This window comes from Halichoerus grypus, chromosome 1 (genome assembly GCF_964656455.1).
Source record: "Halichoerus grypus chromosome 1, mHalGry1.hap1.1, whole genome shotgun sequence".
Taxonomy (NCBI): Eukaryota; Metazoa; Chordata; class Mammalia; order Carnivora; family Phocidae; genus Halichoerus; species Halichoerus grypus.
In genome coordinates, this window is record NC_135712.1 from 179,232,608 (window position 1) to 179,248,820 (window position 16,213).

Below are 16,213 nucleotides of genomic sequence, written 5' to 3' on the forward strand. Positions count from 1 at the left end.
TTCCCCCATGAATAAGGGGAGCTACTGTATGTGCAACGTGTGCCTGAAAGTAAAGTTCAAAATAAAGGGGTTTTTTTTGGTGTTTTTTTTTTTTAATTGTTACTAAAGAAATGGAGTTGGAAGGCCAGGAAGGAGATCATTTTGCTCTGAATGTCTCTTTATCCCTTTACTTGATAGAGAGTACTTCTAGGTTGATTGATAAATACAAACTAGTTCCTAGTTCTTTTTTCTCCTCCTTTGAACTATAAAGGTAAGAGAGCTACCATATTACATTATTAACAACGAACCTAATTATCCTCACAGACTTCTTGCCGACTGAGAATTCTTTGCTTCACTGAGCACCGTAGCTGTAGGTTCTCCCCCTCTAGCTGTCTGAGGTGCATCCAGGATATCCTCGCCTGCACCCATTCCTTTCCAGCCCCAAGCCCTGCATTTCCTGCAGGGGTAGCTCCCTGAGGACACACGTATCAAGGCTTTCCAGCAGGGGTGCTCCTAGAGCTGGTTCTTTCTCTGCTGAGAGGCCCAGCCCGACACTTCCACGATATCCTCAACCTCTACTGACCTAAGATTTGGGAAGATTGCAATTTTGCCCTTCTCTCCCATATGGCTATTTAAGTAGCCTTTAAAAACATATTTTTGACTATTTCCTTGCTCCTGAACTTTTTTTTCCTAAGTGCTAAATAAAATTCCAGATTTTTAAAGATAGATCTAGATATCTACAGTGCACGATAAAGTTGATAATACATAAATCATTTTTAACAACAGGTAATATGCATAATTTATGGTGTTACAGTGCTATCTTTTTGATATTTATGATGGATAATGCTCAGTTTTTGCCCTCATATTACTGCTTTAAATTATACCACAAGAAAATTAATGAGAAAGTAGATTTATGGGTTTCATTTGTTTGTCAATTCGGAAATTAATTGGGTGTTAATTTTAGCCGTCCCTCATCAGACCAGGACTTCAGTATGTGTGCATTACTTTGCATTCATTGTAGCTTACCTCCCATTTACTGTGGGTCACTAGCTTTGCATACATTAAAATAGCCCTCCGGCTCATTCCCTTGATTACTTTTTGAACTGCCATGCATTAGAAAATTTACGCCTTTCTGTTATAATTATAAAAATTTGGTATTGGAAGATGGTGCCTTCATAACACAGTCAGCACACCGACTTCTCTTCCTAAACTTGGCCCTTGAATGGTCGTTCCATGGAATGGGACCCCTGCCATTGCAAGCAGTGGATAGGCAGACAGTGGTGTCTGCAGGGTTCATTCACAACTTGTGGGAGTGATCTCAGATGTGAAAATAATCAACTGGTGTTACTTTGTTTTTCTTGTTGAATTCCTCCTCCCTTTTTTATTCACTGAGAGTATGCTATGAAATCCCCACTTAGTGGCAATGATTCTGCATCTTGGGGCCTGGGGCCCTTCCATGCTGCCCTTTCTTTACCTGCTTCCTTAACCCCTCAGTTTCACATGTAATCCCTCCACCAGCCCTTCTTCTTGTCTCTGCCCCCTACTCTAGTCCATCTTGCCAGGTGAAGGGTGAACACTTGCAAAAGCACGTGCGACGTGCTAGGAAATGCGAAGTCTCCATTGTCAAAGCCAGACTTTCTTCAGGGATGCTTTCTGTTCTTGAGTCCCTGTTGTGAATGGGAGGAACTCCTGCAAGAAGATGGAGAGTAAGGCGCTGGGTTAGTGTCCTGTGCCACCCTGCTGGTTGCCTGCTGGCAGGGAAGAATCCCCTTAGCTGCACTTTGCTCCTTAGAACTCCTTTATGTGTATTATGTTGTCAGGTAGACCTTTTGCACGTTTAAAGGGAAACCGTTCATTTATCTGATGAAACCCAGAAGTAAATGTATGCTTTATGTCTTAATGCACACAAGCTTTTCTTCTTTCCTGAATTGCATGAACTTGATCAATGTGGACTTTGAATTATCATGATGCGATGAGTCCTTCTTTAGAACTAGAGCTAGCCTGACTCCCACCTTTATTCTTATCCTGTCTACAAACTCTGCACGGAGTCTAACGGATGATGAAGTAAGTGCGCCTCTTGTTCAGAAATTCCAAAATATGGAAATTCACAGGGTCTCTCCATTCTTAGAGTTGCTGTCTTCCTCCTTCCCTCCTCAATGCTCTGTCCTTCCCTCCCAACCTTACTCCTTCCCCTTCTCTGTCCCTCCCTTCCCTACCTCCTTCCTTTCTTCTTTTCTTCCCCCTCCACCTCGCCCCCTCCCCCCCTTTTTTTAACACCCCAAGAGCTTCTGTTATCTCTTCAAAATGCCTTCCATTTTCCTTCTTTCCTGGCACTGGATGAACAATGAGAAAGAGGATCTTTGCTTTGGGATGGGGGAGGACCGTGTCATCAACGTCATCATTTTCCTACAAGTGATTTCGCCATTAACTTCTCTTCTCTTCTCCCCATAGAAGTAGAAATATATTTTACAAAACTATGTTTAGTTTAATTTACACATCCTTTCATGAACAGACCAAGTTCTTTAAGGGCATTTATTCTGCTTCATATAAATAATTGATCAGCCAAGTTAATTTACTTCTGCCTGACTTGGTCAACCTTAATTAACTGCCCTGGAATCAAGACTGAACTTTTTGTTAGCTTAAAATCTTTCACAAGCATGATAACAAGGGCTTTATTTTCCTTAAATTTTCAGCATCAACACTGTAACCAAGGAAATAATCATAATAATAAAGCATTGCTTTAATTTACTATAAATACATTGGCCTGGACATTATGAATTTTCCAGAATACTTCCAGAGTGTGCTCTGTTGGCAACGACAATAAATAAGCATGCTAAACTCAGTTGTTATCCTTTTCTACAAGTTCCTTCAGCACAAAAATCGATCTTTTGAAATCAGTAGCTCTGTCATGTTTCCAAGCAAGACGAGAAGTGGGCCATTTTGGCTTCCTTCAGCTTTCTGACATCCATGTGATTACAGCCTCAGCCTTTGCAGGGTTGTGTTGAATGGATCATATGTGACTTAAACAGGCCCAGCTCATTCGGAGAAGCCATGCAGGAAGCCAGAGGAAGATTTGTCTTTGTTTCCAGAGGGCTTGTTAGTGGGGAGGGGTGGTCATGTCCGCCCGGTGCCATGCCTCCATATTCGCGCACTCGGGGTGATTGCATATCGTTTCTTGCTCTCGATTTGCCATGGAGCAGAGCAGTTCATTGGTTATAAGGAGTCCCAGAGGGAAGCGGAGGTTATACAAACTGAGTGACTATGACAAGCTCCCTCTAAGAAAAGAAGTTACAGTGTTCGATGTCAGAAAACGCACATGCCTCTTGTATACACTGACCTGCTTTGAGATGATTCCCAAATTGTAAAACTCAATAGAAAAAGACAAATAGAGGTTTGCTAAAGAATGCCGACACTTTCATCTTTGTATTTTAGATGCTTTTATTTGTCCACCTGCCACCTTGGTACTGTCTTCCCTGGAATTGCTTAGTTTTCTTTTCATTCATTTACTAATGCACCCCCTTGCCCAGGACTTTGCAAATGCGAACTTCTCTGCCATTCATTGAATGGGCAAGTTCATGTCTAAAACAGGAAGTGATTATGGCTGTATCTATTCCTTCACCTGCTGAGTTTTGGTTTTCTTATCTGTAAAATGGGGATAAATTTCACCTGCCTCTTCTCCCTGATGGACTTGTTATGAGTTTGAAAAGTACCTCAGAGAGTCTTGTAGTTTGTGAAGTGTTGTACAGACATAAAGGCTTATTAAATGGCTTGGAACATTCCATAGAAAGAAATATTGCCAGCCCAGATATTGTTAGAAATGTTCTTAGACATCGACACTCCTAATTTTTCACATGTGCTTTTCAAAAAGCTGTTTTCTCCTGATTGGTGTGGGAGATTATGGGAAATTTTAAATCTTGCAACCTACATACTACTGTTAGCACTTGACTAATTAAGGACATCCTCAGACCAAAATAATCCTTTATGCAATTTCGGTCCCAATGCCTGCACTCTCACAGACCCGATTCGCAAGCCAAGCTGCTTGGCGAGATGCCTGCAAAACTTCTCCTGGAGGACTTGGCAGCCTTCTTGGAACTGCGTAGAGCAAAACCTTCTCATCAAATTGTGGATTGGAGATTGTCCTTACTCCACCCACCACCACGGTGTCAAACCCAGGAAACAGAAGCGGGGCATCTCTTAGACACCTGTTCTGAGGTCAGGCGTCCCAGTGGTCGCGGGGTGTGAAAAGCAGCCTTCTTCCCTATAGCTCTGAGGACACGGTATTTGGCTAACTATGCCCCCTTCTGAGGGCAGGTATGGATTTCATGTGTAAGCCATGTTTTTGTCTTTTGCGGGTCCATTCGCTGATGTGGGTAGGCTTTCCAGAAAGTTAAAAAGAAAATGTTTTTGTTTTTTCTTTAGGTATGCTTGTGACATACCCTAAGAATTCAGTGAGTTTCCTTGTTAACTACTCTAGGACAACCATTCTCTCCCTCAAATACCTAAACACCATCTTTTTCTTCATTTCTATACAAATGGGCAGGTTTATGAAACAGAAACTGAAACATTGGGGGGGGAAAACCCTCAATTTCACAAAATTGAAACAAGGTACTTGTATTGGCTGGTTCTTCTATCTTAGAGAAAGTTTTAGTTGTATTTTTGATAGGTTTTATGCTCTGCAGACAGTAAGGATATAAAGGCGTTTTTAAAGGACTCTAATTACGGGAAAGTCCGATCTCAAGAGAAGAGAGTGAATCAGCTGTTGCTTCTGAATTTGTTTCCCACCTGTCAACAAAAAATGCCATTCTTAATCCCCTTCAGAATTGGATTAACTTTAAAAAATAAGTCTTCTGGGTTTATAAAGTTTGTACTCAAGTTGGATCATACAGCGCACTGAAAGGAAATGAAGAAAGATGTGAATTTTTCTGCTTTTAATTTTCCATTAGGCTTTTGTGGAAGTTGGTAGAAAAGGGATTTAAACCAACTTCTGGCAGGAGGGCGGCCTCCTCTAAAGAGGAGGTCCCAAGTGTTTCAGTTTCCCTGTTGTCACATATTTCATGAGTGGGGGAGAAATCTGTAGTGCAGGCTGTGCCTATCTTTACACGATGCAAAAATACTTGTTACAAGTTTTCAGCCCTTTTATCTGAGATCAGTGTTTCACGTTAAAGTTTTCTTTTTTTAAGATTTTATTTATTTATTTGACACAGAGAGAGAGAGAGAGAACACAAGGCGGGGGGGGGCTGCAGAGGGAGAGGGAGAAGCAGACTCCCTGCCAAGCAGGGAGCCTGATGTGGGGCTCGATCCCAGGACCCTGAGATCATGACCTGAGCCAAAGGCAGGCGCTTAACCGACTGAGCCACCCAGGTGCCCCTCACATTAAAGTTTTAACATTCAGGGCGCCTGGGTGGCTCAGTTGGTTAAGCGACTGCCTTCAGCTCAGGTCATGATCCTGGAGTCCCGGGATCGAGTCCCGCATCGGGCTCCCTGCTTGGCAGGGAGTCTGCTTCTCCCTCTGACCCTCCCCCCTCTCATGCTCTCTGTCTCTCATTCTCTCTCTCAAATAAATAAATAAAATCTTTAAAAAAAAAAAAAACCCTTGTTAAAAAAAAAGTTTTAACATTCAGACATTTCTCAGCTTTGATATTGGAACTGTCAAGTCCTTTAGTGACTATTGTTTTTCCTGTTCAAAGTCCTCGTCTGTGAATTTGGAGTATGACCCTGCCATTTCATTGTTTGCTCCTTACTGCACCTCAACTGGAAGAAAATACATGGTTAAGAACTTTGACATGCGACTGAACTTGTTCAAATCCTGATTGCACCATTACTAGTGATTTATGCTGGGCAAATTAAAATGGTCCTGATGGAGCCCTAGTTTTCCCATCTGCATACTGGAGATGCCAGTGGCATTCACAGCTGAACTGGTGGATATACATAAATCCCCTGCAGGTGGGCTCGGCACAGCACTGGTAATCAGTACATGGTAACATTTGGTATTAGTAAATATTATCTATCTTTTGTCATAATCAGACGCCTTTACTGAGAGCTGAATTGGCTCCGTAGGATAATGGTTTTGTACCTAGAGAGTAGCTGGGCAGAATGTGAAATATATTTACATGTATGTAGGTGATATCCTTCAGCTGCTCATCTTGCACTATACATACAGACATACATATTATATACCTACTGTATACACATACACACACATATTTTTTTTTTTTATTAGACATTTCATACTTTCACATTCAGACCTTTTCTTTGGTCTGCCTAAGGCCTGATTTTTCTCCAAAATAAATATAAGATGTCCCAGACCTTTCAGGCCTTAAACCAAACTAGAGGTTAGTAATCCAGCATGAGAAAACCCCCTAACTTTGAAGAGGATTTCCTAGGGAAGTTTTAACCCTAGGACAAAGATCAGAGTGTGAATTTTCTCAGCTCCTGAAAAGTGGGGATTTTTTTTCCTCTTAAATGTGGCCGATCTTACTGGAATGGCCAATTTTGAAGACTCTTCAGTACCTGAATGATTCTGGGGAGTACGAATCTTTAAATGCTCTTTGCTTTTTGACCTCAGGGGCCCCTCCTGGTGGTGTGTGTCATGTCTTGATAGAGTGGAGTTGGAGACTTTCCCTCTAGGAGTGTACCGCCCCCACGCAGAGCCTGCACACACTACAATTTAATGTTACACCTAATATGCCACACACAGCGACTTACTGGTTTTTGAGCAAAACATCCAGACACAATCCACAGAAATTTAACCATAAATCCTGAGTTCCCCCAAAAGTTTGTTGTTGTTTTTTTCCTCCCAAGGGGAAACAGCCTGTTGAAAGGACCACTGCTAAACCTTGAAGCTGGACCGGTCCCTCCGTCCTCCGACACTAGGGGACTAGCCCACGACCCAGGGCCAAAAGCGATCGTGAGAGAAAAGGACAACTGCTTACAGAGTTTGGCAACCCGGACGGCAGGGCCCTGCTCCTTCTGTCCAACAACTGTTTTAACAGCTGCTTTTTTCTCTCTCTCCCCCGCTCCCTCCTGAAAATCCCTCTCTCAGGTTTTTGAGTCATGATGCAAGAATCTGGGACTGAGACAAAAAGTAACGGTTCAGCCATCCAGAACGGGTCGAGCGGCAGCAACCATTTGCTCCAGTGTGCCAGTCTTCGCGAGGGGCGGTCCAACGGGGAGACGCCGGCTGCGGACGCGGGGGCCGCCGAGCTCGTGCACGTGCAGCAGCAGCAGGTACTGGGGGTGCCGGGGACGGGGGGCCAGCTCTCCCGCTCGCCTTTCGCACTCGCACGCCCCTCCCCCCCCCCCCCCCCCGGAGTGTTGGAGGCTCACCTGGCGCACTGGCCGCCTGTCAGCAGCATCTAGCGGCCTGGTGGTGGCCTTCAGAGACTAGTGCCCAAGCCCTTGGGAGTTGAGAGTCTTGGAAGTTCCCCCCCCCCCCCCCCCCGTCTTGGGGAGCAGTTGTTAACAATGAGCTTGAGTGCACCTCTGGGCACCCTTCCCAGGCCCCACCATGGCAGCCCGAAGCTGAACTGTTTGGAATACAATGAATCTTTGGAGAAATGGTTCCCGATGCTTGAGTTAAAAAGTAATAATAATAAACAGGCTTATTGAGCCTGGTGAAGAAAGACACGAAATGAGGGATAATGGATAAAAGGAACAGGGGCTGGGCGAGGGAGTAGGTGCATCAGGAGAGTAGAAGCAAACAGTAGGAGCAGACGGGCAGGAGTAGGTATATAGCAGGAGAAGCAACAGCAGCACAGGCTTAAGTGTCAGAAATTGCCCCCTGCGACCTGTAGGAACTTCAGGGTGTGGGCCACTGCCCTATGTGTCCTGTGTACATATGGCAGCTGATAATGTGGCTAGATCCTCGTAATGCTTTAAATTAGCTCTTATTGGTGGCTCCCCCAAATGCTTATAAATTGGGACATACTCATTCTCCTTACGTTCTCTGTAGGCATGTCAGTGGGTACCTGTGGGTGACTGATTAAATATTTCCAAATGGTAAAGGTGACCCAGAAATGGTGGTGTGTGGCCACAGTGTTGAGGAAAATTCAAATAAGTAAGTAGCACCCGCTTGAAGACGGCACTGTTTTTCCAGCCTCTCTTGGAATCAGGAAATAGGATTTATTTTTGTTAAATGATAATGGATGGGTTTTGTTCCATTTTAGTCCTTGATTCATTTACTTAATGCATAGTTATGGTGCCATTTCAGAAAGGTGAAAAAAGAATGATGCATCTTCGGGCCTTTCTGAAAGAAACAGAAATCGTTGGGGGATGAGGAGGATGAAGGCGAGCCTTTTCTCAAACCATTTTCTTGGAAACCGTTATCAGAGAAGTAAAGGGAATCCCTTTTTGTATGAGGGTTATAGCCTTTGACAGGCACTGAGCATATTTTATTTTCTTTTTGCTGAGAAGTTTTTTAAAACATGAAGAATCATTACATTGTTAGTTTGTTAGAAGTTAGTGGAATAGAAAGAAAAGGAAACTAGCAGACGTGCTCAGGTCTGCAAAGCGCTTCATCTAAGTGACGTGGTATGGTCTCTCTCCCTGGCCGCCCAGACCCTTCTGTGCCTGCACCTCGGGCATCACATCAGCTGGAATTGATGATGTATGTCGTGTGGAAGGTTGTGCACTTAAATGAGTGCAAATGGCCAAATTCTAACCGCCGAGGTGGTTAGCAAAACATATCCTCAAATGGTAGGAAGGTATCCGTGTGTGCATGCATCGTTCATGTGGTGTTGTTCTCAGGTACTTATGGTTATATTGAGAACGGGCAGTTGCTGTTTCGGAGTGCTGTGTTCTATGTCCTTACCCTACAGAGGCCAAGATCCGCTGGTTCCTTATGGAGCAGGTGAGGTGTAGTGCTCTTGACCTGTGGGGTGAGTACCCCACATGCTTAGTACTTAAGGTACATTAATTAAATAAATGGGAAATTCACTTCTTTAGAGTTTTATATGAAGAACTGAAGATCATTTACCATCTTAAAGTAGTAAGTCAGCCAAAGCCTTTACATACATACCGTCAACACACACGCATACACACCCCTACACCAATAACAGCAACAACACATTGGCCTCATAGGAGACAGTTAGGAAAGTGCATTATTTCTTAACAGCATCTTCCTTAAAAAGCATCAGTAACAAAATTAGCACATCTCCCCCCTTTATCTTGGCTGCGACCACTTTGGAAAACATGCTGTTATGTGTTACGGATGTCAGTACCTTTTTGATTGTACTTTGAAACTCATTTTAAATACTTTTTATAACAATTTTATTTTTATTTGCTATTGATATGATTTAGGAAGAGAGAGTAGTTGGATTTATCACTGTGGCTAAAACCCCACATATATTATGCTTGACAGGCCTTTTCGATCTTGTAAGATAAAATACAGCTGTTTGCCCCTTGAAGTATAGATGTGGCTCTTCACAGGTTGTTGGAGGACAAGAAAATTTGTAGATGGATTGAAGGGGAAAAAAAACTAAGGGATTGAAAAAGTTTTGCAGGACTAGAGTGAACCTAGTTTCCTTCCAGACCGAAAACTGCAACAATTAAGCGCTTTGGAGAAATGCGAGGGTCAACGTGATGGACTTGGGTTGTTTTCGTCATTTTTATTCTACAGGTTTTTACTTGAAGTGAGAATACCAGCAGTGAGAAAATCACAGCCATGCTGAATTCATTACTGCGGTAGTCACACAAAACCACGGATAAAATTTCAATAACTGCAGGCCACAGTTGAGTAAACAGTTGCACTGAAATTTAATTCCTGTTGACTTTTCCCCCATTCCTCGCCAGGGGCACATTCTGATTCTGTAGTACAAAGACAACAGGGGTTACAGCTTTGATTAATGTAGGACAGTGGAAGAGAATTAGAACTGTAAAATATGTTAGAAGTCCATGGAACAAAAAGATGTGGCTTAAAAGGGCTTGGTATAAAAATGAGTTAATTATGCTGTGTGTAACACTGAATGTTATAGGATTTTCCAGTTGCACCAGTGCACTCGTTGACGATATAGGGAGAATTTTTGCCTAGTGCTAGGACTTTTAAAATAAATGCAAGCCTTTCCATGTTTGATTCTTATTACCAAAGATAATTACAAATGATAGCAAGTGCCCTTTCAGAATGGAGAGCTTTCACAATGATTAGCTGTGGAATGAGTGACTTCAATGCTGGGACTGGTCTGTAGGTTGGCTAAATTAGGTCTAAGAAGAATTGTTAAAAAAAGAAAAAAAAAGAATTACATAGGTGACAACCTAGAAAAATAGGGGGAATCTGGCTTTTCCATCTTCTCTTGAAAAATCAGAAGATCTGGTAACCCTAGACCAATATTCCTACGAGGACAACAGTTGTTAAGGGATGGATTACTCGTGAAGTCAGGGAGCCCGCCGCCCTCCAGGCTGCCCTAGCTCCCACCGAGCAGCATCGCTCATTTGTGGCCCTCTGGGCAGGGGGGTTGGTAGTTCTGCAAGATGCCATCATCACTCGGAAGCCATCACCAAGGGGAGGTACTACCAGTAGCTGAGGAGCCCGCCAACACACTCCCCAACTGTCTTCCTTCCTCAAAATGAAATGTATTATCTCTGTAATGTCTCAAGTCTACTTATATCTGGGCCATGAAACTATTATAACAATAGTTTCCTAATAATATAATTTGATAGAGTTTCTGAACATTTCTTTTAGCCACTGGGTAATTCTTTACCCGATACCATAACTGCTTTTTATTTCCTATTATGCCTGCCCCATTTCTGGGTCTGTAAAAGTTCTGTATTGGATATGCACTACTCCATTATGAAACTCAGCAACAAATACTATTACCAATTACTGAAGTTTTTTTTCCTAAAGAAAGGATTTTAAAATGTCCAGAGCAATTTCATAAACTGTGTGGATTAATGCATTTTAAAAGTCTTGAATTTTAGAAAGCAGAATTTTATTTCCATATTGCTGCAAATGAGAGCTTTTTCAGATAAGCATATTACATAGAGCATAATGTTTAGAAGTTTCTCCATATACAGCATATGCTGTCAGGTCAATTAACAGAATGCATACTAGAAAATGTTTATTCAATAAAAATGAATAGCTGTTAAATAAAACAGCTATTTCTTAACAACATTCCATTTAATGATGGGGTTTTTTTTTTGGGTACCACCTGGCAGTTTTATTGTCTGCAAATCAGTATAGAGAGGGCTTTGGTTGCTGTGGTTTTGAGGTGTGGCTATTGTTTTATATGAGGAGGGCAGTGTAGAGGTAGTCTGTGACAAAGACATTAAAAAAAAAAAGATACATTATATACGGGATTTGAATATGGATTATTTAGAGAGTGTGGATAAGTGAAGTGTTTGTTTCATTTTTTGACAATGGTTCTTTGACATTTGGTTTAAGGTGTTGGACCTTTTGGCCCAAAAGTTACCTATCAACCATCAACACATGTCTATGTACGTGTTTCCCATTAATAATGTAAAAGAAAGAGAGGAAAACATTGAATGAGTCCTGAAGAGTTAAGAGAGGTAGGAAGGATAAGTAGCTTCTGAAACATCATGAGAGGCAAGAAGAGCGATTCATTGGGTTGCATTTCGCCAATGAGCTATTAAAGGAGGTGAGAGATGAGTCACTGCCCAGGACTAGAGAAGCTCAGAGAGACAGGAGGAGTGGGAGGGTGCTCAAGAAGGAAATCTGGCTGTGTATATTCCCCGAGGATGTAGAAAATACGCTATCAGCGGGGCCTGGGAGAATCACGGGTCTGTATCCTGGGGTCTCCTGAATGTGAGTAACCAAATGATAACGACCAGAGTGTGAACATGTTAGCATAAACCAATACACAAAAATTGAAGATTCTTCTCTTCATTTTCAAAATGGTGGAATGAATTTCCTCATTTTGTTCTTGTTACCAAAATGACTAGTGGATATCGGGCAAAAGAGGGACGTTGTCCTGCCAACATTTCCAGCTTGAAGTGCCCCTGTGAAAAACAACGCCTGGAAGAAATCGCTGTGTGTGTTTGGATGGGCAGTGAGCTCCGATGAAAGAGACCATCCCTGTGCGCTTCTCATTCGTACTCCTGTTCCTTTATGGGAACCATGTTACCATTATTGTGGCCATCCTTTGCCTTGTTCCTCACTCTACAGAGGGAGGCCCAAGTGATTAGGTGTGGATTAGTACAAAGACCAGGTAGCAATGGCCAGTTCGGCCTTACCATTCTTCTCTTTGCTTAAGGTTGCTTTATTAACTTTGTTAGGAATACCCTCAAGTGGCCTTTTGCCTTGTAGCTACCAGGGACTGTGTCTGAAAGGAAGGTCTTTTGATGCCATTGGAAGGGAAAAGATGGTCAGCATCTCTGTGTCTGAGAAGGAAAGCTTCTGGAAGGCAGTGCAGAAGAAGATCTTAATTTATTGAGTTCTCTCATTGAGGCAGGCTCTATGCTAGGAGCTAGCACCTTCCTTCACTGGTGGGTGAAAACTCAAACTATAATTTTAAAGGACTCACTCTAGCAAGATACATTCTTTTTGAACACAAGGTAGAGTTCAAATATAGAAGCTATTGATGATCAAAAATTTGTAGTAAGAATCGGTGCCATCAAAATGTTAGCAAAAACCATGCAAACAAATTGAGAAAAAAGTGAGAGAGGAATTTGGGTAATTGTGACAAAGAAAAGCAGCCATAACAATAACAGAGTCCCACTTTTTCTCAATTCCTTTTGTGGCTCTTTCTGGAAAAAGCATCCTTTACCCTGAACGCTGGGGCTAGTTCTTTACTCTGTGAGTTTGGACCTCCTTGTCATCAAAATATTGTCAGAGATTTAGGTAACTTGTGATGTGAGCCTTATATGAAATCCTTTCAAGTTTTGATTACCAAACAGTTGTGTGTCATTACATTCTCTGTTGAAAGGTAAGATGGCATGAGAAACAACAACAGAAAAAGAGCCAAGTACATAGAAAGCTAGATGCCACATTTCACCATGAGTGAAGTGTACCCTCAGCTTTAAGCAAAAGTGTCCCTACTTTGAGAAGGCAATTTTAAGCCCTGACCTGTGAGCTGCAAATAATAATAATAATAATAATATTAATAATAATAATAAATACCACCTCTTGTCTAATCAGAAATCTCTTTTTGAACTTTCAGGAGGTATGACTTTAATGGTAATTTGTTGACAGATTAGCTTCACTGATTGCAGAGAGTTTGTTTTGCAAAACTGGCCGGCTCCTATCTGTTCTCTGAAGGCAAGGAACCTACTTTGCTGTTTTGCAACTGCTTGCGTTTATTGACAAGTAGTGCTGAGCACGCAGAATTGGTATGTTTGTGTAATGTAAACCTATATAGCTCGACTGATGGAGTCGAGTGTACTTTTAGGTAGTGCATAGATTACTTGATAAAAAGGGTTACAAGGTGACTGCTTTTATGACAAAGTAGAATGGCAATATAAATGCAAGTGGTAGATGGAGCAACAAAAGGGAAGTTTATATAGGGAATTGAACCCCGTATTAGAAAGTTTCTTTTCATCACTTGGTCTTTGAACTCAAATCTATTGTAATTATGAAGTGTTACTTGTAACATTCCAGAGGCCCTTTGCTAAATACTGTGTTTGATTTGGTTCAGAGAAATACAACCACATTTTTTTTTTTCTTTTTCCTCACACGAGAAAATGTGATGAAGAGAGTTTCACATACTGGCCTGGTCTCAGCTTTGCTCCAAGTGAGCTAATAAATGTGCTACGCTGGAAACTACGTATTAACTTTGTTTCTTTGTTTCTTCGCTTTGGAGTTCTTGAAATGCATTTATTCATTTGTTAAATATTCTTTCATGTAACTAATATGTGTGCACTGCCTGTGTGTAAGGAAATGTGCATGGTAGGGTAATTAATTTGGAGTTTATTTGACTGGAGCCTGAAGAGCCTGAAGAGCCGGGATGAGAGCAGTGGGAAGGTGGTTCAAAGGTTACCTGGGTTCAGCTTGTTGGAGGCTTGGGTTTCTAAGCCAGGGGAGGTTTCTAGGCAGAGAAGAAAGGCCATTCAGGAGGAGTGGTACTGAAGGTAAATTAGAAGGTTGGACCTGGCCTGGCTTAGAAGGAAAGAGATCTTTGAAAGATTAATAGCAGTGACAAGGCTCTTGCAGTAGGTTCTGAATTCAGTAATTGGCCTCTAACTCCTGCTTCATTTAATTGAGGACTTGCTTTTGTTGACCACCTTTACCCCCTTGCTCTCTGCATTTCTCCTCCTACATTTGAATACCAAAAGACTGTTTAAAAAAAAACGACATCCTCTTACATCACGAAAACTCACTCTTTTGATTGTATGTTTATTCAGATTAAAATTATCAAGTATTTTCCCTTTAGCCTTTGCCAGTTACTAATGAGTATATCTTCCAAAAGTCACATGGGAAATGCTGATAAACTGCCTTGTGTTCCTATTGATCATGGAATGGACTTAATCTCTTTTAGAGAACAAAACTACGAAGTTAGATCTTTGATAAAGTCCATTTCATATTGACACAAGCTTCTTAGAATGATTTTTTTCTTTTTTTTTTTAGGGTGAAAGGGGGTGCGTGTTGTGTTTCTTTTGTTGGAAAAATACGTTGTGTAATTATTAAACAATGGTGCTATTGGCAGACTCATTGACAAGGTATAGATTAAACTGCTTAGGGATGTCAAGGCCTTGTTTGTGTATTTGAGCTGAGCCCTGCATAGAGGCAGATGGAGGGAAAGCAGCTCTGTTCTCTTTAATCCCTCTGGAGAGAACATTTTCCAGTATCTTCTGCGTAAGAGGGGTAGGATTTTTTTAAAGGTGGTAACCCTAAGGTTCTCCTTGACTTATCTCTTTCATCCCTATTTTTAGACTGCTCCTTTTTGACTGTACTCCAAATAAAATTAACGTCCTGATGCAGATTCGTCTTCAGCAAAGTTTCTGAAAGTAGACCCTTTGTCACACAATATATCATCCATACAAGCACAAGGAATTGTCAGTGTCACGGTTGCTTGTCAAAAGAGGCAAAGTGTCAGCTGATCCGAAATCCGTGTTTTTATCACTGTACCTTCTCTCATTCCGAACTCCCCTGTCTCCACATTGAAGGGAAGGTGACATGATGTCTTCTTAGTCATTCAAATCCAATAACTTTTAATCTGAAGGTTAAGTAGTGAGATATAAACTAAGAGATGATAATATCAATTTTATGTTCACTGAAGGGCACAATATACCTCTTTCTAGTAGAGGGAAAATTGTGCGTAAAATGTCTTTTGCTTTTCAACAGCAGAGCCATGTGTCTCAGAGCCAAAGGAAGAAAGAGTTTTGGAAAAATTTAATAAAATAATATGTAACATCCTAAAACAGGGCAGAAGTGGCCTTTTATTATTATAATTATTAAGTATTAATTTTTCAAGGTTGCATGGTAAGCCATAGTTCCATTTTTATAGCCTCTTGTATTGACTCTTGTTATCTTCCCTATGAACTCAACAACCTTTTACAAGGTTAAATACTGGGAGAGAATGACATAATGCTCATTCTTTCCTGACTATTTTTGATCCTAATGTGTATGATAAATAATTCTGTGATAATATTGCTTACCTTGCCTCATTTTTTTCATCCTACTCATGATATTTCCATTTCAACTCAATAGGCATTCACCATCCAAAAGTAAAGTGAAAATGCCTTTACGTGCATTTTTATAATGATACTCTGATTATCTCATTGGATATACACTTGTCTTCCCAATTCAAAGTTTGTGCTGTGTATTTTATGCCTATGCTGTGCACATTTATGTAAAGACTGTGTCATTAATGTGTTTACAGAAGGAAAAGCATCATGCGTAAGCTGAGGATGTGATATTCACAATTAGAATGGTCATGATTATATTCCGGAAATATTTTAAACTTGTCTCAACCATTTGTTCAGTCCCTTGACTGGGCGGGTTCTAGGTACAAAGCATTGTGTTAAACCTGCAGACTCTACGAGGGATTGGTGAACTAAGCCAGAGGGCCTATCTGGCTAAATCTGGCCTACCACCTATTTTTTTTTTTTAAAGAAAGGTTTTATTGACATTTATCGAGTACTGTGATATTTTATTTCTTTGCAACGTGTTATCTCATTTAATTCTCATAATGACCCAGTGAGGTAGATAATAATCATTTAAGGATCTCAAGTAAGAAGAAGGAAAGAGCTAGAAAGAGTCAAGAGCACGGGGTTGGGGGAAGACTCAGCAGCATTGGAGTTCCTGGATCCACTTGTTCTTGCCTTTTGGTTCTTACCTGCTTTTTTG

At 41.3% G+C, this 16,213-nt stretch overlaps 1 protein-coding gene across 6 annotated transcripts in view; it reads left to right on the forward strand.

The window, feature by feature from the left end:
* The window catches only part of FOXP1 (forkhead box P1), a 490,351-nt gene that overhangs the window by 255,054 nt on the left and 219,084 nt on the right, over positions 1-16,213 (forward strand). For all 6 annotated transcript variants that reach the window (XM_078076030.1, XM_078076044.1, XM_078076039.1 and 3 more), the window contains one exon: positions 7,022-7,206. In XM_078076030.1, coding sequence (XP_077932156.1) covers positions 7,033-7,206 — 174 coding nt within the window. In that variant the 5' untranslated portion in view covers positions 7,022-7,032. The remainder of the gene's footprint in view (positions 1-7,021; positions 7,207-16,213) is intronic.